General features: G+C 46.8%; 1 protein-coding gene across 12 annotated transcripts in view; it reads left to right on the top strand.

Moving 5' to 3' along the window:
* The window catches only part of MAP7D2 (MAP7 domain containing 2), a 105,911-nt gene that overhangs the window by 28,278 nt on the left and 50,414 nt on the right, over positions 1–27,219 (top strand). For all 12 annotated transcript variants that reach the window (XM_059911150.1, XM_059911162.1, XM_059911161.1 and 9 more), the window contains exons 2-3: positions 23,512–23,589; positions 24,711–24,874. In XM_059911150.1, the coding sequence (XP_059767133.1) occupies positions 23,512–23,589; positions 24,711–24,874 (242 nt within the window). The remainder of the gene's footprint in view (positions 1–23,511; positions 23,590–24,710; positions 24,875–27,219) is intronic.

The raw sequence follows: 27,219 nt of genomic DNA, 5'->3' as shown, positions 1-27,219 counted from the left end.
GTTCCTTTCCTCTCCAGCCCTATTCCTCCCTCCCTCCCTTTCTTCCTGTTATAGCTTTCTTGAGGTGTAATTTATGTACTGTAAACGTCACCCATTCTCACTGAACAGTTTGCATTTATGTGGTTGTGCAGCTCTTTCCACAATCAAGTTTTAGAACACTTTCATCATCCCCAAAGATTCCCTTTTGCCTCTTTACAGGCAATTCTATGCTATTTAAAATACTGGTAGCTACCTACAGTTTACAGAGAGTCCCAGACTTGAGTTGGACCAGCCGTGCAGCAGCACTGCTCAGACTTGGCTAGAAGTGTCTTCTTATTGGGCTTCCAAACGCAGAACTACTTTTACACGGGACGTTATTTTTAGTATATTTCTGTCACATAATAATGCATCATATATGTACATGAGCTTTAATGTGTAGAAATTAGTTGCTGAATCCATAAGTTTAAAGAATCTTGACCTTTTTTTTTAAAATTTATTTATTTATTTTTGGCTGTGTTGGGTCTTCGTTTCTGTGCGAGGGCTTTCTCTAGTTGCGGCGAGCGGGGGCCACTCTTCATCGCGGTGCGCGGGCCTCTCACTATCGCGGCCTCTCTTGTTGCGGAGCACAGGCTCCAGACGCGCAGGCTCAGTAGTTGTGGCGCACGGGCCCAGTCGCTCCGCGGCATGTGGGATCGTCCCAGACCAGGGCTCGAACCCGTGTCCCCTGCATTGGCAGGCAGATTCTCAACCACTGCGCCACCAGGGAAGCCCTCTTGACCTTCTTAAACCCTTAAGTTGATTTATTCTATGTATTTTTGAGCCTGGACTAGCTGGTTTGCAGAGAGGTGAAAAGATTCCTCAAGTGTTTTGCTCAGCAGCGGTTAGTCACATGTGTCTGAAATATTGTAATTTCTGAAAATACAGAGGGCTAGCTTTGTGGTTTTCTTGTCTGAGGCAGGTCCTAAAGGTCCTTTCCTTAGGTGAGTTAGAAGCTCAGAGTTGAGTACATATTGTAGGTTTCTGTTGTGAACGTGGAACATATTTTCCTCTGCATTCAGTGCCCTTAAGGCAGTGCCTTGCCTTTCACCTCTAGGCAGCTATCAAGCCCCCTGTCTGTACTTCTAGAGTCAGACAGCTTGAGTTTGCATCTCAACCTCTGCCATTTACCAGTTGTGTGACCCCAGAACAGTGTTTAACCTCTCAATTACTCCACCTGGAAAACAGGGTCAATAATAGCACTTACCTCATAGATTGGTTGGGCAACTTAAATGAGCTTAGAATGTAACATATTTAGGACTGGGCCTAGCACGATTGATGTTGCTCATCGTCATCATCATCATCATTGTTGTCATCACCATCGTTAGTCTCTTTAGCTATTTTCCAAGCTCCCCAAATTCCTTAACAACCAAACTTACCACTTGCTATTTCTATCACAGATGCCTATTTGTGTAGCATCTACCTCTTTGGGCTAGAATGCATTCTTCCCTTTCCATTCCGCTCCTGTTCTTATCCCCATGAACCCTCATCTGGATTATTCATTCACTGTGTAGCTCACATGGGGGGACAGGGTTTCTGTGCGTCAGGCCCTGGACCCACCTGGGTGGGCTGGGACGACAGGATTGGGTACAGGGATGGCCTCAGCGATGTGAAGGTCAGGGCAAAAGGGCAGTGTGGAGAGGGCTCCAAGAAGGACCAGGCTGTGCCACAGGGCTCCCCTGTACTTGAACTGCCTTTAGCTTTTACATGTTCCCAGTGGACGCCTCTCTGCAAAGAGTGAAGGTCTGGGAGCCAGATGGACCGAATGCCTTGTTATCAGCTTGAATGATCACCTGGAGGAAAACTTCAGAAAGTGTTTTACCCGATGCCTGCTCTTTGTCCTTGTTTCTTATGTTTGGTACCCATCTCAGCTGTGGTGTGGGGGGGACCTTCATACCCTGTCCTAGGCAGAGAACTCCAATTTTGAAACCTCAGAAGATCGATACTGTGCTCCATGAAAATGCTCGGTGCCATATTGATGAGTGAAACCTTGGGTTGCCTTGGGAACGGAGACGTCCTTCCTGTTACTATAAAAAGGGACACAGTGGCTGCAGTCGTGAGGCAACCTACATTTTACTGATTCTTTATGGTAAAAAAGTGCCCAAAGGGAAATGCTGTATTTTTAAAATAACTTTGATGAAATACATAAGATTTCCTTTTAGTGCTGATCAAGTAAACCCACTTTTCACATGCTTTTGGGATTTAACAGGAATCAGAGCTGCTCCATCCATCTCTCTTCTCCCCCTCTTCCCTGATCCCCCCCCATAAGGGCAGGACATTTGTTGTAATTATATTGCCTTTGCCTCCCTTGTGGATTAGCACCGTGGTTTCACTGTGCTTCCATCCACGAAAGAGGCACTGGGACAGTTTGTTCCATGATGACTGTCACAAAACCCTTACCACTGCTATTAATGCCTTTAGCCTACCTAGGGGAACAAGTTGTGCCTGTTGGTGCTGTCAAACACCTGTCAGATATTTATTCTCTATTTTTGAAGAAGAATTTAAAAAATACAGTGGCTATTACTATAAATTGCTACGGTTTTTAACAAACTTGCCCAAATGGGAATCATGTTTATTCTGTATTTATCATTTTCTAGTTTTTTTCATACTACTGTGTATTGATGTGGCAGGAACCAAGCTGTATTCAGTGTAGAGGAGGTTTTTCTACTTCTTACAGGCAGCGCAGCTTACTACAGCAGGGTTTCTCAAGCTCGACACTACTGACCTTTTGGGCTGGGTAACTCTTCAGTGTGTACGTCAGGGCAGCCTGGGCTGTCCTGGGCACCGTAGGATGTTCAGCAGCATCCCTGGCCTCAGTGTACTAGACGCCAGTAGCATGCCTCTCCCCAGTGTGTGACAACCCAGAACGTCTCTGGACATGTCCAAGTGTTTCCTAGAAGACATGATCGCCCCTGGTTGAGAACCCCTGTACTAGAGTGTAAGGATCGTATAGCGTGCTGTTTTTAAAGGCAGTGGTCATGTAAGCACTGGTTTGGGGTCAGCTGTAATAGAAATGTGTGTAGTGACCTTTAAAGTGTGACAATCTGGCTAATTTTAAATAATGTGAGGGGCTTTCCTGGTGGCGCAGTGGTTAAGAATCCACCTGCCAGTGCAGGGGACACGGGTCCGAGCCCTGGTCCGGGAGGATCCCACATGCCGCGGAGCAACTAAGCCCGTGCGCCACAACCACTGAGCCTGTGCTCTAGAACCCGCGAGGCACAACTACTGAGCCTGTGCTCTAGAGCCCGTGCTCCGCAGCAAGAGAGGCCACCGCAACGAGAAGCCTGTGCACCGCAATGAAGAGTATCCCCCGCTCGCCGCAACTAGAGAAAGCCCGCGTGCAGCAACAAAGACCCAACAGAGCCAAAAACAAAAATAAAATAAAATAAATTAATTTTTTTAAAAAAGCTTTAAAATAATGTGAATCCAAAACTGGGTTGCTGTGATGGGCTACCATGCTTAAATAGCAGCAGCATATTGTTATTCTTTGGTGATGGTATTTGCAGGTAAAGACAACATGCAGGATTTGAAAATACATGTGTATTTCTGTCTTCCTGCCACGAGAAGGAGAGACACAGTGACAGCCACGGCAGGCAAGACAGCCGTGCTCAGACACAGCTGTAGAGCACAGAAGGGCATTTGTCGGGCGTTGTCTCGAATGGCAGGGGCCTTTTCCGTGAACAACCCAAAGAGAAGCGTGCACGTAGCCGTAAACCTTGGGACTTCACCACTGAAGGCCTTGTTGTTTTACTCTGCAAAAATCATTCCCAGAAACAAATAACAAGATTCACGTTTTGCCTTTTCTCTTGTCAGCATCACAATCTGTAATCTTCCTGTTTTCAAAATAAACTTGTCCACCAGCAGCAATAAGTAGAACTTTAAGATTTATGTGCCTTTTGTTTTTCCAAAGAGGTATTTAGATGGGGTGAAGTGGGGTAAATTTAATTAGCAAGCTGGGAGTCTCTGCAAGGCTGTTGCAAAGGCATGCCAGACTGTCCTGCACGACGTTGAGTGAGGGCACACATTTTGCTCTGCCCTTGCGACTTAAAAAGAAGCTAGTTGAGCCCGGAAGCTGTTTCTGCCTCAAGGCCTCAAAGTGCCCTTGAAGATGGTCCTTGTTTAAGGACGCCAGATGCAGGGCCTGTCGGTTGGGACGGGGCCAAGCAACCCTGCTAGGCATGCTTTTCTGGGAGAAAAGGAACAGGAGGTTCCTTTCAAAATTCACCTTTCAAAATTCTTAATATGCCTTCAAATTGTTTGCAGTACAAAGAGTGATGGTTTTTTCTAGCCTCTTTATTTCCCCTTTGTATTTTGTTTTAAAACTGAGGAATCTTTTTGGAGCCACAGCCTCGAGCACCGCACTGATGCCTCCGGTTCAGTTCCGGTAGCCCTGTCAGTGGCCCCTTATGCTGGCATAACTGGGGCCATCTCCGCCGTGGGGCTGAGCCGCCCAGAGCTGAGCCTGAGAGTAGAGGGGCCTGCAGCGGGAGGAGGGTCACTTTGGACGCGTGCGTTGCTCAGGAGTGGTAAAGTTCAGGTCTGGACCCTAGTGAGGTGACCGAGGAGAAGCAGGCAGCCTGGGAACAAGGGGCTGTCCTCTTGGGGGGGGCCTGAAGGCTCCTGCCAACCCTGTAACAGGGAGGGTGGAGAGACCCCCAACACCTGGCGCATATCAGTGTGGGAAACACTCCGGAAACAAGGACAGAATAAGGGGTTTTCTGGCCTGCCTCGCTCCTGCTCAAGGGCAGAGCTCTTCTCACAGTAGGGACTCGGGATCTGATGGGCACCTGGGCCAGGAGTGGCATGAAAATTGGCCAGAAGGGTCTCCAGTGACCCTTTGGGATCCTTTACACATCTTTTACTTTCATCATCATTAAACATACACACCACCCTGAAGAGAACATCAAATGGCAGTACTAATAATGGGAATGCTACAGTTAATTTCTCTTTACCAGCTTTTACCTGCTGGATTCGGTCCACAGTTTCAGAGAAGTTTTTAAATTTCTTGTACTTTGTTGCTGAAAAAAGCAAATAAGAAGAGTGATCTTTTTTCCCCCGTGTCTGGCACTCTTTGCAGATGTCCAAGGCCTTTCTGAGTCCTCACTGTAAACAACCACTTCCCCTGTGGTGTGCAACCCCGGAACCCGCCTCTGCCCACCACTGAAGGACAGTCCTGGGTTAGGCTTAGGAATGGTGATGCCTGACCTTCACCGAGCACAGCAGGCAGCGTTCTGAGCACAGTGCGTGCGCACACACCCTCTGTCTCTGTCTTTCTCTCTCTCTCCCGCCCTCCTCCCTCCTCCCCCCCTTCCCTCCTTTCCCCCTCCGTCTCCCTCTCCATGGTGCTCCAGGATATCTGTGGGAGTGGAACCTGAGCCCGCCTGGCTCTAGAGCACTCACGCTCGCTCAGGCACTGAACCCAGCTTCTTCTCCATACTTGCTGGGGGATAGGAGGGCTTTTCAAAGGTCGTTCTGTCTGCAGATTGGAGCCTTACCCCTTGATTGGAGCAGGTTAGCCTCTGGATGCTCATGCCAAAGCTCCCTGTGTCGGAGCTTCTCAATCTCTAAAGGACCCTGAGGCCAACCTCAGACGCCTGGTCCTGCGTGCCCCGTCCGTGGTAGAAACCTCTACACTTGCTCTGCTGTCCGTGTTCGCACCCTTTTCCGGCGCCAGCCCCCACTTCCCTCTTTCTGGGTCATCACCCTGGACTGTGGCTACAGGTGGTCCTGTGATGATGAGAGGCGCACAGAGCAGGGGAGCCTGGAGGTGGAGGAGAGAAGGTTGGGAGTTTGGTCCTTAGCATGGAGCCACCCAGCTACTCCTCTTTGGCGTAGGGTTATTCTGAGAAACTACAGACGCCAGAGAAGCTCTGAAAACAGTAAAAGTTACCGTTTTGTAACGGAAATCTGCATTAGAAAGTGGGTGCCTGTACTAGGAAGACAGCTATCTGAGAGGCTTTATCTGCATTGCAGGGCAACCTGTGTTTACCAAGCACTTCCTCCTCTCACCTTCCATGAACTCCACCCCACACACACATCTTTCCTTTGTCTTTAGCTGCAGATGGTATTTAAGGTGGTGGTTCGGGCCATCTTGGAGAGTGTTATTGTTTTCCTGGGAATCTCCTATGTGTACGTGACGTATATATTTAATAAACTTCTGTCTGTATTACAGGGGGTCCCAGCCAAGAACTCAGAAGGGTAGAGGGGAAATTATATAGGTTTCATGTAACTAACAAGTCATGTTGTGAACAGAGTATGATGTGCATATTGGGTCCTTTTGAAATGATACATATGTGTATTAAGTTTATTGTAGGAACACAGGAGTCCAGGTAACTCCTGCTTCCCAGATGACGAGACAGGGTGGGAGGGAAATTTCTGCATCTCGGTGCTCAGTAGATAATTAATCGAGTTGAATTTTTCTAGCTGTTGGTTGTCTTCTTTTAGCTACCTTTGGCTTTGTTCACCTCACCTTCTAAGTGAATTGTCAGCCCAGCAGAGCAAGTCTTAGAATGGAAACGGGGACCTCTTAGGAAGCTGTAGGGGGTTTCCTGGGGGAATTTTGTGGGGTTCTTGGGGAGACTGAAGGGTGGAGCTTCAGATCCCGTGGCCTGGGGCCCGGGCCCAGTGCGCGGCTGCCACAGCTTGTTTGGTCTGTGTCCTCAGGTATCATCAGGAGAAGGGAGCCAACCGTGACTCCGGCTGCTGAGTGTTTTCACAGCGCCCCCCTGCCCGCTGCCACCGCAACCCTGGGAAGTAGGTAGTAATGCTCCTATTTGTAGAGGAGGAGCCCACAGCTCTGAGATGTGAAGCGATTACTGCAGTTCCCTTGACTGGGGCACTATTGGACAGGCCACGCAGCTGGAGCCTCCGAGAAGCCCCCAGGACGGAGCTTTGCATAGGAATGGGGAAGTGATCCAAATGGAGGCAGTTCTTCTGGTGGCTGTAGAAAGAGGCAGGCCTTTTTGGACAGTGGTAGCTGGGACCTGGTGTAGGGTGGAGACAGTTAAAGGCATGAGAAAGGCAGGTAACGTGACCCTGGAAGAGAACGGCTGTCAAGGCAGGGTCCAGAACGAAGGAGCTGGCTTGTTAGACCCCTTCTCTCCGAAATCACCAGGTGCCCTTTAAGAGCCCTGCAGCTCGAGCCAGCCCCTGGGCCTTTGCAGCTGACTTCCGTTCCCACGCCAGCCCTGGTGAGGTGTACCTCCTGTCTCCCATCCCATGCTGCCCTTGGAGTCCAAGTCCTCTCACCCCTTCACGGAGCCGCAGTGAGGATGCGGTTGCCTGGGAGATCCAGGGTTGTTCTTTGCAGCCTTGGGCACTAATGAAATATGGCAGGTCAGCCAGCACTGAATTTTTGCCCTTTCTGTGTGTTGTTGCCATTGTTGTAGCGTTAAAAACAGGTATCATACACTAAAATGCACACCTTTCAAGTGTGCCATCAGGTAAGTTTAACAAATGCATACATTGTCTTGGCCCAGGCTCCCCCTCATTAGCACGGTAGTCCTCCAACAGTCAGGGGCCCAGCCTGCCTGGGAGGGCTCGGGGCAAGCTGCAGACACTGCTGATTTGAAAGCAGGGTTTAAAGATCAGGGGGATCGGGGCTAGTTCTGGACTGTAGTAGTAGCCGTGCTGGTGGATGGGGGGATGGTGACAGTGATATTGATGAACACTGATGCTTTCTGAGAGCTTAATATGCCCTAAGCACTTGTATTTACATTTTCACTTAAGGGCCATATCTAAACCAATGACGACAGCGATGGTGATACCCTTAGGTAATATTTATTAGGCATTTAGTATGTGCGAAGAGCTTTACAGATATTCTCCTTTAAGCTTCACATTACTCTATGACACATGTAGTATTATTATCCCTATTTAATCTGTGAGAAAACTGAGGCTTGGACACTTCCCCAGTGGTCACACTATCAAGTGCCTGCTAAGCAGGGATTTGACAGAATCCAGGCAGAGCTCCTTTTCTTACCACGCTCCTTTGTGCATCCCAGTAAGAACAGCTCCCGGTTTCTGGGCACCTAGATCCCTAGGTCAGTGCTCTTTCCTTCAGGTGGCCTTGCCTCTCAGTATTGAGTTGATGACTGTCAGCTTGGGAGTCAGCCAGACTGGCCTCAAATCCAAGCACTGCTACACAGCAGCTGTGACTTTGGACAGAGGTCTTAACCTCTGTGGATCTCACTTTCTTCATCTGCAAAATGGGGGTATGTCTCACCTCCTAGGATTATTGTGAACATTAAATAACATTTGGAGAGTGTAATGCCAGGCAGGAGATAGGTGCTTAATAAATGGTACCTTTAGAAGAAAACAGGCTAGCCCATGAACATTTGTACAGTTCCCCAAACTGGGTGCAGTTGTATTTTATAACTTGGTGTGCTTTCATTTGCTTCTGGGAGTTTGAGTTGCTGTGGCAGGAGCTCCTGGGTTGGCTGATTACGTGTATATGAATATAACTAGGCAATTTACTGTTGAAATGGTGAAGAACAGCGTCATCATATGCCGCCTTCACAATTAGTGTTTGTGAAATGTCATCTATGTATTCTTGTTTTAGTAAGAAGTTACTTGTCCTACTAAAGACAGGATCTCATTTCTACTGAATTACCGGAAGGGGCATGTCTGCATGTATAGACATACATAATGGTTGGTAACTGATAACCTTTGCAGAAGATGAGAAATCAACGGCATGTATACCTGTTTCTAGTGTAATTTTTATAGAAAAGGAATACTCACCGTGGTTTTAGCCTGGCAGCATTGTATGCACTCTGCCTCATCACCCACGTTAGGAGAAGTAGTGTGGCTGGTTTTCAGGCCTGTGTGCAGGAGACCCCATTAGCGGAAGAGGGAGAGCAGTAACTAGGGACAGGCAGGCTAGACTAGCTTGATTTGCTGTGCTCCTGCTGTGTGCTAGATACGGTTCAGCAGTGCCTGTGAGCTTGCGTTGCATCCTTACTGTAAGAAAGGCACTACTGTTTCTCCATCTTACAGAGGAGGAGACTTAGAGCAGTTGCTATAGGACTTCGCTGTTGTGCTTTCCTTCTTCCAGTAACCCTATGAAATTGGTGTGGATTGGTGACGATTATGTGCCAGGTTCCAGGTTCCAGGGCGAGGAGGATGCAATCCGAGATCCATTATTGTTTGACCCAGTGTCAAAGTGCTATACTCTTCGTGATTGTTTGGACTTCACCCAATTCTGCACTTTAAAAAACAAAAACAAAAAACTGGCCCTTCTCTGGGACTTCCCTGGTGGTTCAGTGGTTAAGACTGCGCTCCCAATGCAGGGGGCCCGGGTTTGACCCCTGGTCCAGGAACTAGATCCCACATGCATGCTACTACTAAGAGTTTGCATGCCACAACTAAGGAGCCAGTGAGCCACAACTAAGGAGCCCTCGAGCCGCAACTAAGGAGCCCGCCTGCCACAACTAAGACCCGATGCAACCAAATAAATAAATATTTTAAGAAAAACAACTGGCCATTCTCTTAGCTGTGTAATTGTGATTTAAGAAAATCTTTCAGGAAGCATTTAAGTCATTTAGTAATACTCTTATCACATCTACATTTTTCTGGGAAATTTAATTCAGTTAGCTGTTTTAAAGGAAACTTCTAGGAATTTAGCGTATTTTATAAAAACATAATAGCAGTTTAGATTTGTGTATATTCTTATGTAGTTCCCTATTTCTCCACTTTTCAAGGACTTTTTGGTATCTGTATACATTTTTAAAAAATGTATTTTGATACCTGGGTATCTACACCTTTATCCTATAGTAGTCAATGGCTTTTGAACATAAATGCTAGTTCCAGGCCTGCCTCTTTAAGAAGTATAAATTATGACATCATCTTTGAAAGAGGCACATTGGAAGTAATGAATTTGATGGTGATAGGGTAATAGTGACTTTTTCTCTCCAATGAAAAGAGAACTTAAGCCAACTCAGAAGATTATAGTAGGTGAGAAATGGATTAGATCAGTGGTTCTCAAAGGATGGTCCCCGGAAGAGTAGCGTCAGCATCACGTGGGAACTTATTAGAAATACAGATTTTCAGGCCCCACCCAGACCCACTGAATCAGAAGCTCTTGGGGTGGGACCCAGCAACCTTTTTAAAATAAGCCCTCCAGGGAATTCTTTGGATATGTGCTAAAGCTTGAGCATCACTGAATTCATGCTCCCTACTTGGCCCCCCACCAAAAATTCTCAGGTAAGCTACTGGGAGAAATGACATCTTCCCAAACCACAAATTGAAGTTGAAGCCACCTAGTTCTGCTCTTATCAGAGACAGAAAATGGAATAAATGGCCACTGAAGGGTCTCTGTAACCTTGCAATTATCTTGGGGTTAGTTCCTGCCTAGGTATTTGTTTCTGAAATAAATATCCCAGATAAATACTAGAACACCATGTGGTAGCCAAAGAAATAGAATTCAGTAGTCAAAAAAGAACAAAAGCAATTCAGATCTTTACTGGAGATTAGAAAAGTGTCAGAGGATTGAATTCTAACCTACAGCTCTTTGCCTATTCGCGCACGCGCGCATACACACCCCCCCCCCACCCCACCCCCCACCCCCCACTTCTGAGAGTCTCGGAAGCCCTTCCTGTGCTCACCTCCCAGGCAGAATTCTCCCCAGAGGCAGCCTAACATGGCTCCAGACTCCCTTGTCCCCCATCTCTCAGTTCCTTCTCTCATTTGCCCCCTCATGCAGCTTTTGCTCCCCTTTCCAATGTCGATGTATCAAAGCTGATTCACTTCTTGCAGTCCTGAAACCCTTTCTGCCTACATTCTTCATCTGTATAACAATAGCCCAGGAACTGATCCACCATGTTGGATGGCAGAATGGAGGAAGCTGAGAAGATAAAGATAATTCTGTTTCCAGCGGAGGAAAAGAAGCAAACCCATCTCTCTGTCTTGAAGCAAGTAGAGGGCAGAGGGTTGAATTGGACCCCTGAGAGCTCTTCCACTCGAAATTCCGTGATTTGGGATTTTGAAAGTGCCAATCATGCATTAAACTTACTTTTTAGGGTTTTTTGAGCATCGTACACTGGTATGATTAAGCCCTGGTTTTAACAGTATTGAGGATTGATTTATTAATATTCTCAGAGAGTGCCTTTAATGGTTTTGAACTTCATTTTGGAGAAAAATCAGGTTTCCAGATAAGAATGTTCTTGACCTGTTAGTGCTGTGGCTTTTCATCACAGTTCACTGCATTACAGCAGTCATCCTGAAGTACGGATGGATGCCAACAGGACCTACTAGGAATTGAGATTTAGCTCCACAGTGAAAGAAATTTAAATGGAAAGTTTAGTGACCCTATGGGATTGTAATTGGTTTTGAGATTTTAATTGAAAAATATGAGGCAGGGACATGTGATGCTTTCTGAACAAAAACAATATACCCTTATGCAAAGATGAAAAAGGTTCTAGGTTCTGTCATTTGATTTTCAGTTCCCACTTGTAGGATTGCACTTCAGTGAGATTTCAGGCTTTACCTCTTATTTTCTAACATATTTTTGCATATACCATTACCCCTGCCTGGAATTTCTACCTTCCTGCCCTTCGTTGATCTGAATCTGATCCTGCCTCCTCTCCCCCAGGAGAACAGCAGAGTCTAGGAGAAATCACAGTGGATTAAGGGTCAGAGAGATAAGGAGAATCCGCCCACTCAATATGACAGTGGCTGGGTCACTTGACTTTTTTGAGTCTCCGTTTCTTTAATCTCGAAGTATAACCCCCCCCTCCTAAAAATAATGGCTGTGAACATTTAATGAGCATTTATTACAATGGAAAGTTCTTCACATACATTATTTCATGTAATCACAATAACAGTTTATCACAACACATTTATTATTTATTGGCAAATTGTTTTCATCCTCTACCCCCATTTTTTTCACAAACAGCAGACTTGTCAACATTCATTTTTTTTTTTTTTTTTTAGAAATTCACGTTCTTTTATTTATTTATTTATTTATTTATGACTGTGTTGAGTCTTCGTTTCTGTGCGAGGGCTTTCTCTAGTTGCGGCAAGTGGGGACCACTCTTCATCGCGGTGTGCGGGCCTCTCACTGTCGCGGCCTCTCTTGTTGCGGAGCACAGGCTCCAGACACGCAGGCTCAGTAGTTGTGGCTCACGGGCCCAGTTGCTCCGTGGCACGTGGGATCTTCCCAGACCAGGGCTCGAACCCGTGTCCCCTGCATTGGCAGGCAGATTCTCAACCACTGCGCCACCAGGGAAGCCCATCAACATTCATTTTTGCTTCCCAGTTTTACACAATATAACAAAGCTCTTGAGATTGTGTGGCAAAGACACTTTATGGGGATATAGATGATTTTTACGTAGTCAAATGAACCACATGTATTTATGTTATATTAAAACTGCTGGGGCTTCCCTGGTGGTGCAGTGGTTAAAAGAATCTGCCCGCCAATGCAGGGGACACGGGTTCGAGCCCTGGTCCTGGAAGATCCCACATGCCGCAGAGCAACTAAGCCCGTGCGCCACAGCTGCTGAGCCTGAGCTCTAGAGCCCGCGAGCCACAACTACTGAGCCCACTTGCCACAACTACTGAAGCCCGTGTGCCTGGAGCCCGTGCTCCGCAACAAGAGAAGCCACCGCAGTGAGAAGCCCACGCACCATGACAAAGAGTAGCCCCCGCTCGCCGCAACTAGAGAAAACCTGCGCGCAGCAACGAAGACCCAACGCAGCCAAAAAAAATAATAAATAAATAAATAAATTTATTTTTAAAAAGCTGCTTTCTTGGAACCAGATATATCATCTGAATATTTGAGAGGAAAAAGTAAAACCAGTAACCTGGGAGACTTGGAAGAAGGCCACAGATGAGATTAACTAGGCTATGGATTTTAAACCCTGTTGCTGAACGCTCCCTGAGGTGGTTTTGGTTTTTTCTTTTTGAAAATTTCTTATTGCAGTATAATTCACATAACATAGCATAACATTCACCATTTTGAAGTGTAAATTTCAGTGGGTTGGGTTTTAGTACATTCTCCATGTGGTGTAACTGTCGCCACTGTTTAATACCAGAACATTGCGGCCACTACTGTGAATAATGCTGCTGTGAGCGTTCGTGTTCAGTTTCCCTCCATTTCTACGTGTACCGATGCTTTCCTGAGGGGAACACCTCCACCGAGCTGCGGGGAGGGAAGGGGGTGAGCCGTGGGAGAAAGGGGGGGAAATGAAAGGTGCCACATCGTCAAGCTGACCGTGGCTGTGCAGCCAAACACAGCTGGGTGCTCGGACCCACGGGCTGTGTCCAGAGAGGGCACGTGGCTCCCTGTGGCTCGGAGCGTGTCACCGGCAGAAAGAAGGGCAGACAGGTCCTCTGTTGTCGCCTTCCTGTCTCAGTCAGAGTGAACGCCATGGGGCCCTACCCGCTTTGTCCTCTGGCTCATGTTTCCTGGCCTTGGTGGGCAGCCTCTGCAGGTCGGGCCTGGTCACCGTCAAGGCGCTGGGGTCGCTCCTTGTCACCCGCTGCTGTTGGGGCAGTGGCGGAAGCCACTCTGGGGTGTGGTGACCGCGGGAAGCACACAAGCCATCACTGGAACGCTTCTGGCTGAGGCTCGGTGTAGGTGGCTGAGGGCCAGGGTCGCGAGCAGGTGAGACTGAGCCAACTAGTCTGGGGCGTCATCTGGGTCCCACACGCTGAGATCAGAAAGTGCTGCTTGTTGGCTTGTGGTTCATCAGAGGACTGGTTTTCCGGCTCCATCGCTGTGTAACTAACCACACCAACACTCAGCGGTCTCGAATGCCACCTTCTCTCTCAGGGATCTGTGTGCTGCCTGGGCTTGGCTGGGTGGTCCTCACCTGAGATCTCTCCTGAGAGGGCAGCTGGAGGGCCACAGTGCACACTCCGAGGCTGGCCCTTGATGCTGATGTTGGCTTGGAACTCTGCTGCACCTGATTGATGGGAGCCGTTCCCCGGGACCCGCTGTGGGACTTGGCATTCTCACAGCGCAGTGATGCGTTCCGAGAGGGTGATTCCCCCAAGCTAGAGTCCTGTGTCCCTTGGAAGTGTAGGAAACCGAGGCTTCTGAAGTTTAAATAGTGGGTCAGGTGATACAGAGGCTGTGGGAGTGATTGTCCTTGACCTGATGCTGTCATAGGATTGTGGGAAATAAGCAAATATGTGTCTTAACACTCAGGCCTGGCACACAGTAGGTGCTCGTGACCTCCACGTTTATTGAGTACTTAATGTGTACAGAATACTGTGCTAGGCTCTGTTTTTCACACACACACACTGTATTTTATTTTTACAAGAGATAAATAAACTGACACCAAGCATTGTAAATGGATGACCACAACAAAAGCAACAATGATTGCAATTACCAGACACGAAACACACTCATACTATGTCATAATATTGACATTCAGTCCAGTAATCCTCCACCGTAACAGCTCCTTTACTTTGCAGTGAAAATTGATTTGTATATTTTTTGCCTCTGAGTCCTTGTGGGATTTTTTTTTATATTCAAACAGAAAGTCACAAAAATTATAATCATCCTCATCAGTTCACTCAGTCCCATGTAATTAATTTTTTTTATCTTGATCTTTTGTTAGTACTTTTATGAATTCATCAGTTTTCCATTAGAGTTCTGAAAATGCTTATTCATTCAGGTCAGCAGTATAGTCAGTTACCAGAAACATGTACTTGCCAGAGTCTTTTCCATGAATTCCTTGAAGATGAAACCCTTTTATAGGAACATTTTTGCAAAAGCATCAGAGTACACCCAGAACTGTCTGTAAATGACAAAAGACTTAAAACTGACCACAGTTAAAGTTTTGATGAAAGTTCATAATAATGCAATTGGCAAGGAAATTTAGTTATTTCTGAGATATACATTTTAAAGTAATAACTAGAATTATGACTTATAACATTATACCAGAACATATAAGATTTTTAGAAATTTCATGTAATGTCTAAAACATTTATATTAACATATTTCCATACAAATAACCCAAAGAAAGTTTAGTATTAGTTGTTTTTTTTTGTTTGTTTTTTTATACTGCAGGTTCTTATTAGTCATCAATTTTATACACATCAGTGTATACATGTCAATCCCAATCGCCCAATTCAGCACACCACCATCCCCACCCCACCACGGTTTTCCCCCCTTGGTGTCCATACGTTTGTTCTCTACATCTGTGTCTCAAATTCTGCCCTGCAAACCGGTTCATCTGTACCATTTTTCTAGGTTCCACATACATGCATTAATATACGATATTTGTTTTTCTCTTCCTGACTTACTTCACTCTGTATGACAGTCTCTAGATCCATCCACGTCGCAACAAATGACTCAGTTTCGTTCCTTTTTATGGCTGAGTAATATTCCATTGTATATATGTACCACAACTTCTTTATCCATTCGTCTGTCGATGGGCATTTAGGTTGCTTCCATGACCTGGCTATTGTAAATAGTGCTGCAATGAACATTGGGGTGCATGTTTCTTTTTGAATTATGGTTTTCTCTGCATATATGCCCAGTAGTGGGATTGCTGGATCATACGGTAATGCTATTTTTAGTTTTTTAAGCAACCTCCATACTGTTCTCCATAGTGGCTGTATCAATTTACATTCCCACCAACAGTGCAAGAGGGTTCCCTTTTCTCCACAGCCTCTCCAGCATTTGTTGTTTGTAGATGTTCTTATGATGCCCATTCTAACTGGTGTGAGGTGATACCTCACTGTAGTTTTGATTTGCATTTCTCTAATAATTAGTGATGTTGAGCAGCTTTTCATGTGCTTCTTGGCCATCTGTATGTCTTCTTTGGAGAAATGTCTATTTAGGTCTTCTGCCCATTTTTGGATTGGGTTGTTTGTTTCTTTAATATTGAGCTGCATGAGCTGTTTATATATTTTGGAGATTAATCCTTTGTCTGTTGATTCGTTTGCAAATATTTTCTCCCATTCTGAGGGTTGTCTTTTCATCTTGTTTATGGTTTCCTTTGCTGTGCAAAAGCTTTGAAGTTTCATTAGGTCCCACTTGTTTATTTTTGTTTTTATTTCCATTACTCTAGGAGGTGGATCAAAAAAGATCTTGCTGTGATTTATGTCAAGGAGTGTTCTTCCTATGTTTTCCTCTAAGAGTTTTATAGTGTCCGGTCTTGCATTTAGGTCTCTAATCCATTTTGAGTTTATTTTTGTGTATGGTGTTAGGGAGTGTTCTAATTTCATTCTTTTACATGTAGCTGTCCATTTTTCCCAGCACCACTTATTGAAGAGACTGTCTTTTCTCCACTGTATATCTTTGCCTCCTTTGTCATAGATTAGTTGACCATAGGTGCGTGGGTTTATCTCTGGGCTTTCTATCTTGTTCCATTGATATATGTTTCTGTTTTTGTGCCAGTACCATATTGTCTTGATTACTGTAGCTTTGTAGTATAGTCTGAAGTCAGGGAGTCTGATTCCTCCAGCTCCGTTTCTTTCCCTCAAGACTGCTTTGGCTATTTGGAGTCTTTTGTGTCTCCATACAAATTTTAAGATGATTTGTTCTAGCTCCGTAAAAAATGCCATTGGTAATTTGATAGGAATTGCATTGAATCTGTAGATTGCTTTGGGTAGTATAGTCATTTTCACAATATTGATTCTTCCAATCCAAGAACATGGTATATCTCTCCATCTGGTGATATCATCTTTAATTTCTTTCATCACTGTCTTATAGTTTTCTGCATACAGATCTTTTGTCTCCGTAGGTAGGTTTATTCCTAGGTATTTTATTCTTTTTGTTGCAATGGTAAATGGGAGTGTTTCCATAATTTCTCTTTCAGATTTTTCATCATTAGTGTATAGGAATGCAAGAGATTTCTGTGCATTAATTGTGTATCCTGCTACTTTACCAGATTCATTGATTAGCTCTAGTAGTTTTCTGGTGGCATCTTTAGGATTCTCTAAGTATAGTATTGTGTCATCTGCAAACAGTGACAGTTTTACTTCTTCTTTTCCATGTGGTAGGCTCTTTGAGGGCTACAAGAAGGAATGGGACATTCATGGGCCCTGCCGTCGAGAGGCTAATATCCTAATTGGACTGGAAGGAGGGACCTTGAGAGAAGGCCTATAAGGGTGGAGCTTCTGGTGCTTGAGGACCATGAACTAGAGAGGGAAGGACCCCAGAGCAGTGATGGAAATTAAAGGAAAGATTCACTTCAGCTTCAGTGGGGGTGGGGCGTGTGGGGAGCTGCCTTCGTTTCTTTACCTTTGAATTTCCTGCACAGATCCAGCAAGATAATGTCTACAAAGATGTTTTAAAATGTTCCTTGTTTTTTTTAAAAACTAAATTTATTTATTATTTATTTATTTTTTGGCTGCGTTGGGTCTTTGTTGCTGTGTGCGGGCTTTCTCTAGTTGCAGCGAGCAGTGGCTACTCTTCATTGCAGTGCACGGGCTTCTCATTGCGGTAGCTTCTCTTGTTGCAGAGCACGGGCTCTAGGCGCACGGGCTCAGTAGTTGTGGCTTGCAGGCTCAGTAGTTGTGGCTCACGGGCTCTAGAGCACAGGCTCAGTAGTTGTGGCTCATGGGCTTAGTTACTCCACCTCATGTGGGATCTTCCCGAACCAGGACTCGAACCCATGTCCTCTGCATTGGCAGGCGGGTTCTTAACCACTGCGCCACCAGGGAAGTCCTCCTTGTTTTTAAGGACACTTCTGATACATGGTTAAATGCTCTACAAATGGAGAGGTTTCCATCAATGGGATGTGATATTCATGGCCATTCATTCAGCAAACACTTGAATACCATGTGCAAGGTGCTGGGGATTCGAGGGCAAGGAGCAGATGAACAGGCTCAGATAATAGCATGTGGGACAGTAACAACCATGGCAAACGCTGTGTGTGTATGGGGTGCAGGCAGGTGGCCGATCTTTCCTTCTGCAGACATGTTTTGGGCCCCAGTCTTCGAGTCCACACTTAGCAGGGCTCTGGATATCCAGAGAGGAGCCACAGGCAGGGCCTTGCCCTGCAGAATCAGCATAGTCTAGAACAGCGGCTCTCAAGGTGTGGGCCCTGGACAACATTCTGTGGCCGGCCCCAGGCCCACTCCATGAAACACTCTGGGGGTGCCGTCCAGCAGTCTGGGTTCACAAGCCTTCTGGGTGGTTCTGACCCACGTTCCAGTGGGAGGAGCATTCTCAGTCCTGCTGCTGCACATGCGCATCACACGGGAGCTTTCAGAGCACCAGCGCCCTGGCCACACCTGAGACGACAAGGCCAGTCTCTGGGAGGGAGGCACAGGCACCTGTAATTGTTAAAGCTCCCCAGGTGATTGCATTGTGTAGCCACAGTTGAGAAGCAGTGGTCTCCATGCGCTTAGACAGATCATCACAGCGCAAACGAGTCACCACGGAGGTGTGAATGCATCCCTGCCTGCCGGCCCATAGAAGGACAGGCACCCCAGAGGAGGGGGCTGGCAGGCATTGGACTTCCTATTTGATGAGCTCTTCACTCCCGGTTCCCTTTCTTTTGTCTGGACATTGCAGTTGCATGGGTGTGAGTTGTGATTGGGGAGGTTACTTTAAAATTCATTTAATGCAATCAATTTTTAAAAGTTGAACGCAGCTGGCTTCCCCTAAAAACTTTGTATTTCGATAATGGTTATTACATACCATGAATAATTGACTAATATCAGCTCATTAATATTCTAGTGGGAGAGTACCCCAAGCTAATAAAATACATTTTTAAATTAGTTTTTAAAAATATGTTGCCACAGCCCAAGGATAACGGGAAGTTACTCCAAGCAAGAGCAGTTCAGTGAAGTATGAAATTTTATGCTGTTCTGTTCACATAAAATAGTTGTTTGGCTGCTCGTTCTCCCTGTTTGAGTCTCATTTCCTGTAGGGATGAATTGCCCAGGAAAAGGCCTCCGTTTCAGGGGTGCACACTACCTGAGCGCTGTTGCCCTGGGAAGCATTCTACATCAAGACTGGGCCAGGGGTGGCTCTGACGTGGGTTCCCCTTGTCCTTCTGGTAGGTAGGACACCTCTGGGAACATGTCCCCTGTGCCCCCTTTGTCTTTGGGTCCCTCCCAGGGCTTTACACTTGGGCCAGATTTTTAAGAATTAAACTTTCTACTTTGAGGTCATTGCAGAGAGACCCCGTGTACCGTTTACCCAGTTTCCCCCAGCGGTACTAACGTGCGGCACTGTCGTCCCCTCTCACAGCTAGGGTTGCAGACGCCGGCACAGTCATCACTGCAGGGCCCCTTCATGATGCCCCTTTGTAGCCACCACTTCCCTTCTGCCCCTCTTCCCTAACGCCTGGCAAGCACTGATCTCTTCTCCATCTGCTCTCATGGGGTTCAAGGATAAAATGGGTCTCTGGTTTAATAAAAGAGAGACAATACGTGTGCACACATAATACAAGGGACAAGGGACGATTGGGTACAACGCTAGGATTTCGGGCCATCCAGAAAGAAGAGTGCCTTGTGAACCGAATTCAGCATTAACTCTTGACTATACCATGTCTTTAGAGGAGGTCTCCTGGTATTGTTAGCATTCCTGTACTAAGGTCGCTTGCCCTGGGTCTGTTAATCATAGTCTACCTTGATTGCTCTAGCTGTGTTGCTGTAGTGGTAATCACAGGTCAGGTCCACGCCCTCTAACACGTAGGGGCTGTCTGGTTTGTGCTCTACCCCTTCTTCCTTCAGGATGAGCCCAGGGCCTCTTGGCAGGGGTCCCTGGAGGGTCATCAGGGATCACAAGATGGAAGTTGGAGATGTAAGTTAATTATTTGGCTTCTCCTCAAATGGATGTTCTGGAAATGATTGCTTGATAGTTCTCTTTTAATCAGGAGAGGCAGATGCTGTGTGGGGGAAGGAGGCCTTACCCCAGCCTTACTCACCCAGCAAAACTCAACCCTGATTGGACTCTGAGAGTTTCGTTATTCATCGGTGTCCCAGAGCAGTTACGTGTGAAGGGAGAGAATCACAAGACTGAGCCTGGAGGCTCCTGGTCCAGGACTGTTCGGTACGGTGGCCCCCAGCCTCATGTGGCTAGTGAGTGCTTGAAATGGGCCCGGTGTGATGGAGGAACTGAACTGTTAATTGCGTTTAATTTTGATTATCTTAAATTTAAACAGACACATGGCTTGTGGCTGCCATATGACAGCATAGACTCCAGGCTGCCCACCTTGGGCTGTTTGGGTCACTCCACCCCACTCAGTGGGGCTAAAGAAGAATGGCTTGGCCCTGTTGCCCCCAGCGTCATCTGGCTACCCCCTTTCCCCACCCAGCGCCCAGACATTTCCAAACCATCAGTTTGAAGGGGAAGCAAATAATTAGCACGTCTGTGCCCAGCTGGCCAGTGCCTGGCTCACAGTAGTGCCTACTTGGTACTTCTCTAATGAGTTGGACTTGCACTTCTCTCCAAATTTGCATGCACATTCCTGGGACAAGGATGGGACTTGTTCCCTGCGTACAATACTGGGTCTCAGAAAGCCATGAAGGTTTCGTTCATGGGTGCTAAGATAGAGCTGTTAGTTTCCTCCTTTGCCAGAGAGCCGCATGGGAAAGCAGTAATTAAGAGTGTGTGTGGGTCCTGGAGTCAGGTTCTCAGGTTGGAATCTGGCGTCTCCACTTTCTGATGGTGTGGCCTTGAACAAGTTAACCTCTCTGCCTCCCTTTCTGTACCTATAAGGTGAGGATCATAATAGTATCTCCGTCATCATGGGGTGATTGGGCCGAGTAAATTCAAGCAACGGACTTGGTTCGTAGATTGTAGCCTCCCGTTATGACGAAGCAGGTGATGACTAAGGAGCCTGATAATGAAGATCTTCTGGAAAGGAAATGATTTGAAGATGTGACTCTTACAAGTGCCCACAAGGGGGCAGCCTAAAATCATGCATGTCCCTGGAACAAACAGCCTTCTGTTAGTAAAGCCTCAAGGCAACATGGCCAGTTTCAAATGTGCTTGGCCCTTTTCCCTGTTTTTCTTTCTTTCTTCTGTTTGAACAACACTTGCAGTGGTTCTCGGGCAGTATCTTAGATCTAGAGGGTGACAGGTCACGCTGGAGCCGAGGAGTTGATGTGGGTGCTGATGCCAGCATGTGTCCAGGTGGCCTAGGCTTCTCTTTGTAGCTTTTCACACAGAACAAATCCTTATTAGTCAAACGCTTAAGGTAGAGACTAGAGCTTGAAAATGTTTGGAGGATCACTGAAGAGAAACCTGGTTTTGTCTCCCTGCTCCCGTTCCGCTGACCACGTGGCTGCCTTTGAGCTTTGTGTGTGCACCTTGAGGCCTGTGGGGGTGGGGTGTGGCCCGAGCAGGCGACCCAGAGATGCAGAGCCGCCCTTGGTTCGGGAGCCCCTCCCTCCCTGCAGGGAGACCGAGAGCGCTCTGCAGCCAAGCAGAATGAAGTTAGGGTTCTGCCAGCCAGAAACTGTGGGGTCTTCAAGGTGAGTGGGATTTAAAAAGGTGCAAGGGATGTGGGGAAAAGGGGTCAGATTGGGGGAGCCAGCAGTGATGAGTTGAGAAATTGGGCCTTTAAATTCTCGATGCTGTTCATGTCGTCGGTAGCGTTGTAATGATTAAGAGTTGACAAAACCCAAATAAACTGATTTACAAAACAGAAATAGACTCACAGACATAGAAAACAAACTTATGATCACCAAAAGGGATGGGGGGAGGGATAAATTAGGAGTTTGGGATTAACAGATACACACTACTACACATAAAATAGATAAACAACAAGGACCTACTGTATAGCACAGGGAACTACCTTCAATATCTTGTAATAACTATAATGGAAAAGAATATGGAACAGAATATATATATATATATATATATATATATATATATATATATATATGTGAATCACTTTGCTGTACACCTGAAACTAATACAACATTGTAAATTAACTATACTTCAGTTTAAACAAAAAAGAAAAAAAAGAGTTGACTAAAAACAAACATGGGGAGTGGCACTTGTAGTCAGGTTTATTTTCCAGGACTTCTCTCTTGAGCTTTAATATACCTGCTGCATAATCCAGGCTGCAAGATTAGATGCTCGTGGGGAATCGTGACAAACCATTGTTTATCACGTCCACCCTTATCTGCATTCCTGCTGCCTGCACTGCGGTCCAAGCCTCCACGTCCCTCTCCTGGGCAGTGGCAGGAACATCCCTAAAAGGGGCACAGCTCACTGTGGCAGCGAGGCACACTATGAAGTCAGCTGTGACACTACCACGGAGGAGGGCCCAGGCGCTGGGAAGGTGAATCCAGTTGTAGTAACACTAAAGCCGATTTCTCCAGAATGTGGTCCTTGACCATTATATAAGTAATACTCATGAATGACCAGTGGTGACCAAGTGCAGTAAATTATTTTTAACCCTAAAACAGCCGTGAAGATCATTTAGCATTTGATTCAGAAAGCACTTTAGGGTCCTGTAGAAGATGGGTGGAGATGCGGAGCTCCTGGGATGTTTCTCAGACTTGGGGGGAATTGCCATTTGTTCCATTTTATTTGTTGTGGATATTTAAGTAACAAGTACAGTAAGTCCCCTACATACGAACCTTCAAGTTGCGAACTTTCAAAGTTGTGAACATGCATTCCATCAACATCAGGTGTGAGTGACATTGCAGCTTGCCCTCCATCTCCTGTTACTGATGATCCTTCAGCTGTACCACCTCCCACCTCCTCTCCCTCCTCCAGTCAGTAACTCTTCCTGCCTGTTCACGCGATGCCAGCCCCTGTATGCCAGTTGCTGTACTGTACTACTGTACTTTTCAAGGTACTGTACTGTAAGATTAAAAATGTTTTCTTTATTTTTTGTATTTGTTTTTTATGTATTATTTGCATGAAAAGTATTATAAACCAATACAGTACGGTACTATATAGCCGATTGTGTTAGTTGGGTACCTAGGCTAACTTTGTTGGACTTATGAACAAATTGGACTTACGAACGTGCTCTCGGAACAGAACTCGTTCGTATGTAGGGGACTTACTGTAAACAGGAGTATGTTATATTCCTTCTTTGTGATTCTAAAATGCTAAGATTGACATGGGAGCAAACTTAGCGGAAACGAAATCAAACTTGAGTGTTGTATTTTCTCAGTGTTCACCCGAGGAGCTCATACATGTCCCTCAGCAGTTGGCTCCTTCCAGAAAGTCAGATGTTCACTGTCTGTGTAATAATCGTGTCTACTTTTGTGCTTCTGCCTTCCCCTGGGAGCCGGACGGGGGGAGGCCCAGTGGGCTTTTCTGCACATTGCCAGACCTGTCACTTCTTGCACTTTCTGACCCCTGTGAGGCCAGGCCTGGGGACGGAGGACTAGGGAAAGGGTTGGTTCTCTGGGGCTGGCATCGGGCCACTACCAACCCAGCTTGGTGGGGGAGCGTGGCAGCCGTGGCTACTGCCCCTCGACTCTCAGGATCGGGCCGTGTGTGGGGTACGGAGCACTGCTGTTGGATGATGTGTGCATGTGGCCAGACCCAGGGTGCAGGCCAAGGGGGTCCCTGGCACTCAGCGGACGGGGAGAGTGAAGTCTTTCATTGTGTTTTCTCTCTTGTAGGCATGGATGGATTTTTAAAATCTGATGAGAGACAACGACTAGCTAAAGAAAGACGAGAAGAAAGAGAAAAATGTCTTGGTAAGTTGTGCACTTTGGCTGTTTAGGTCTAAGGGAGTGGAGATGTGATGATGTCTTTTCTCAAGGCCCTTAGAAATTTGTGACTGAATGGGAAGAGAACTGGGACAGTTGCTAGGTGAACGTGGAAAACTGGGAGCAAACCCGCACTGCCACTGGCCCGTTCACAGTTGTTATGTAATTCTCAGGACAGTTGATTTACTCATTGAGCATGCGTTGAACCTCTGTTACTGGCACTGCGCTAGAGCTGTGGGTAGGATGCTGGAGAACAAGAGACAGTCGCCGCCCCCGCCCGCTCAGGCGGCCTCTCCCCAGGGCAGCTAGAAGGGCCATCCTCGGGGGAATGGAGGAAATCGGCACCGAAGGCCATTTCTGTGTTAGGACAGGGAACCCATTGAGAAAGGCTGTCGTACCTCTTGCAGGCTATGGACAGATTCGTCCAACCTGTTCCCCCCAGGGTGCCACGAGGTAGGTGGAGTGGCTTCCCCAGGGCACTGAGACAGATGAGGAGCTTTCGAATCCTACTCCTTGAGTGCCTCCTGCTGGTCGGCTCAGACATTGCGTCCTCCAGGGAACCCTTGCCTGCCTGGCCAGGTGGAGTTAAGGCCCTTAGTAAATGTCTCAGGAAGGAGGCGGGCCGATCCTGTTCATCGTCTTCTGTTTACCCTCACCCAGCTCAGCGTCTGGTGCGTGGTGCGTGTACAGCTAACGTGTCCCGAGTGAAGATACCCTGATAGCTCTCATTTCTCAATCCTGCGTGTGGCCTAGCCATTGGGACGAGTCTGACTTGATGGCAATGACAGGCAGAGCTCCCACGTGCAGGGGCAGTGACTGTCCACTTCCCGTGCGTTGTCTCATTCGGTCTCCACAGCACGTAACGTTGCACATGCGACATCCCCACTTCACAGAGGAGGAAACTGAGGCAGAGAGCTGACGTGGTTAATATGTCCAGGGTCACCCAGCTAGTGGCGGAGGCACCAGAACCCTTCATCTCAGTCACTTCAGCCTACGATCCCACCGGGCTCTTTTTTGGGGGTCACTCTTACTTCTGCGTTTTTGGTATTAATCCAAATGGTGTGGGGTGCTCTGGTAATGACACCTCTCTTCTGCCTTCCTTCCCCCAGCTGCCCGGGAGCAGCAGATCCTGGAGAAACAGAAGAGGGCCAAGCTCCAGTACGAAAAGCAAATTGAGGAGCGATGGCGGAAGCTGGGAGAGCAGCGGCAGCGAGAGGAGCAGAAGAGGGCTGCCGTGGAGGAGAAGAGGAGGCAGAAGCTCCGGGAGGAGGAGGTGAGGGCTGGGCGCCAGCCGGCTCCGCAGCGCACGCTAGAACAGGAACAGAGAGACAGGTCCATTCAGCTTAGCTGGGGAGTCTGTGCTTCCGGGACAGACACGAGGCTGGAGGACGGGCTGTGAGGGTGGAGGACAGCATGACCTTGTACTCACTGCTGGAAAATCAAATAGTCTACCTTCCGATACAGACGTGCTAGTCTGTTTATATTTTAATGCATGTTCTTGCTTTAATCATCCTTTCTCTCCAGTTATCTTTTAAAAAAGAAATGGAATGTAATTACCCTGACAGAGTCCTTTATTACTAAACTTTGAAAATATATTTAGAAAGCATATTTGGGGTATAGATTTTCTTAACAAGTGTATTTTAAGGGTGTAATCATAGCCTTGTATCAGGTGATGATCATTTTTTATTCATAAGGTATAGTGACTCATCATTTATTTTTATTTTTTTACCACTTGTAAAAGCATAAACTTATTACAAATTTTAATACATGATTAGTAAGCAAAAAGGTAAATATTTATTGTAAGTAATAATAGATGGGGATGATATTTGAATGAATTACCCTTGAATGAAGAATTTGTTTATTTTTTTTTTTAATTGTATTTTTTAAAATTCTTTTTTTAAATTGGAGTACAGTTGATTTACAATGTTGTGTTAGTTTCAGGTATACAGCAAAGTGATTCAGTTATACATATATATATTCATTCTTTTTTAGATTTTTTTTTCTTTTTTAAAATCTTACTAAATTTATTTTTATTTTATTTTTTTTAACATCTTTATTGGAGTATAATTGCTTTACAATGTTGTGTTAGTTTCTGCTGTATAACAAAGTGTGACTCATCATTTAGTATGAACAATATAGAGGTTTGTTAATCGCCAACACTATAAGATACAGAGATGTTGGTATAAGTTCAGTATTTTTTTAATCTCTGAATTGTTATCACTGTCTTTACCCTTTTGTCTTTTTTTAATAAAAAAAAAAAACAACACAAACATGCTCACATACACAGAATTAAACCCATCTTTGCCCACAGAGCACAGGCTTAAATGGCGGCTTCTTTGTTCCTCTTAGTGAATGGAGGCCTGAGCAGGGTCTTAGCCACAGTCGCTGTTGCTCTCGCAGCCCGATCACTGCCTGCCTTTGTCAGCTCCTGGTGCAAATCCCAGCCCTCCCCCTAAGCAGCTGGCAGCCAGGGCCAAGTCTCACACCCCTCTAGCTCGGTCTCCTCAGCCCAAAACAGAGGTGGTCATAGGAGTTAAAGGAGGTGACTTCCGCAAGTGCCAGCAAAGCACCTAGCACAGAGTAGTCGCTCAGAAATGTTAGCTTCCCTTCAGTGACTTCAGCTGACCCTGGCTGAAGCAGTGTCAAGAGAGAGCTACCCAGGAAAGATTATGGCACAGAGCGTAGAGACCAAGAGAAAAGCCACAGTGCGTTGGGCTGTTTCAGTGACGGGGCGGATCTCTCCTTTCCCAGCCTGGGTATTTGTCGTGAGTGCTGGACTCGCCCCTTTTCTTCCCATGCTCCCTTCCTTGACTCACAGCTTCTCTCTTTTCTCCCTGCTCTCTCCATTTCCACTCCTGACCTCCTGCGGGATTGCTGATTGCAGGGAATGTGTGTCACTGCCGTTTCCAGGAAGGGGTGCTGTGAAGTCACAGGAGACGCTTCCTGAGCCTCTGCCACACCTGACAGTGCCACACGGGTCCACCTTTGAGGGACCCGTGTGACAGATGAGGGGATGGCATGCCAGATGATTGGTCCTGATGCAGCTGACTTGTTAGTGGCTGTGCTTCGGACAGTTTCCTGTTTGCTTTGTGTGCTCCCTTTCACCCCTGGTGTGGTGGTGGTGGGGAGTGGGGCAGGCTGCCTGCCCGTGGTCAGCACAAACACACATCGAGCTTGCGCCCCTCTTCTCCCCAGACACGGCAGGGCAGGGCTGAGAGCTGGGCCTCCCATGGGTGTAGAGCAACCGGAGGAAGCAGTGGGCTCCCTCCACCACCTGCTCCTGCCCTCTGAGCCCCCGGAGACCCAGGTGGAGCTTAGGGACTCTCCCCATGCAGGCTGGCCTGTTAACCACCTCATCGTCAGTGCTCTGCTAATGCAGAGGTCCGATTGGCATTCTCATGGGTGGTCTTTGGAGAGGACAGATAGGTCTCTGCTGCGGGAGCCCTTTCCAAAGGAAAGCCTTTGCATTTGCCCCCATGGTTCGCTGGAGATCTTTGGGAGGACTGCTGCCTGCTTGGCACATGGCTGTGGAGACTCTCCATCCTCTTCTCAGTGCCAGATTTAAGTCCTTTTTGTCAGGGCCTGTCTCTGTCAACCAGGGAGAAGCCTCCGCAGGAA

This window comes from Balaenoptera ricei, chromosome X, assembly GCF_028023285.1.
Source record: "Balaenoptera ricei isolate mBalRic1 chromosome X, mBalRic1.hap2, whole genome shotgun sequence".
Classification (NCBI taxonomy): domain Eukaryota; kingdom Metazoa; phylum Chordata; class Mammalia; order Artiodactyla; family Balaenopteridae; genus Balaenoptera; species Balaenoptera ricei.
Note: the sequence above shows the minus strand (reverse complement) of the source record. Positions and strands in the feature narration are given on the sequence as shown.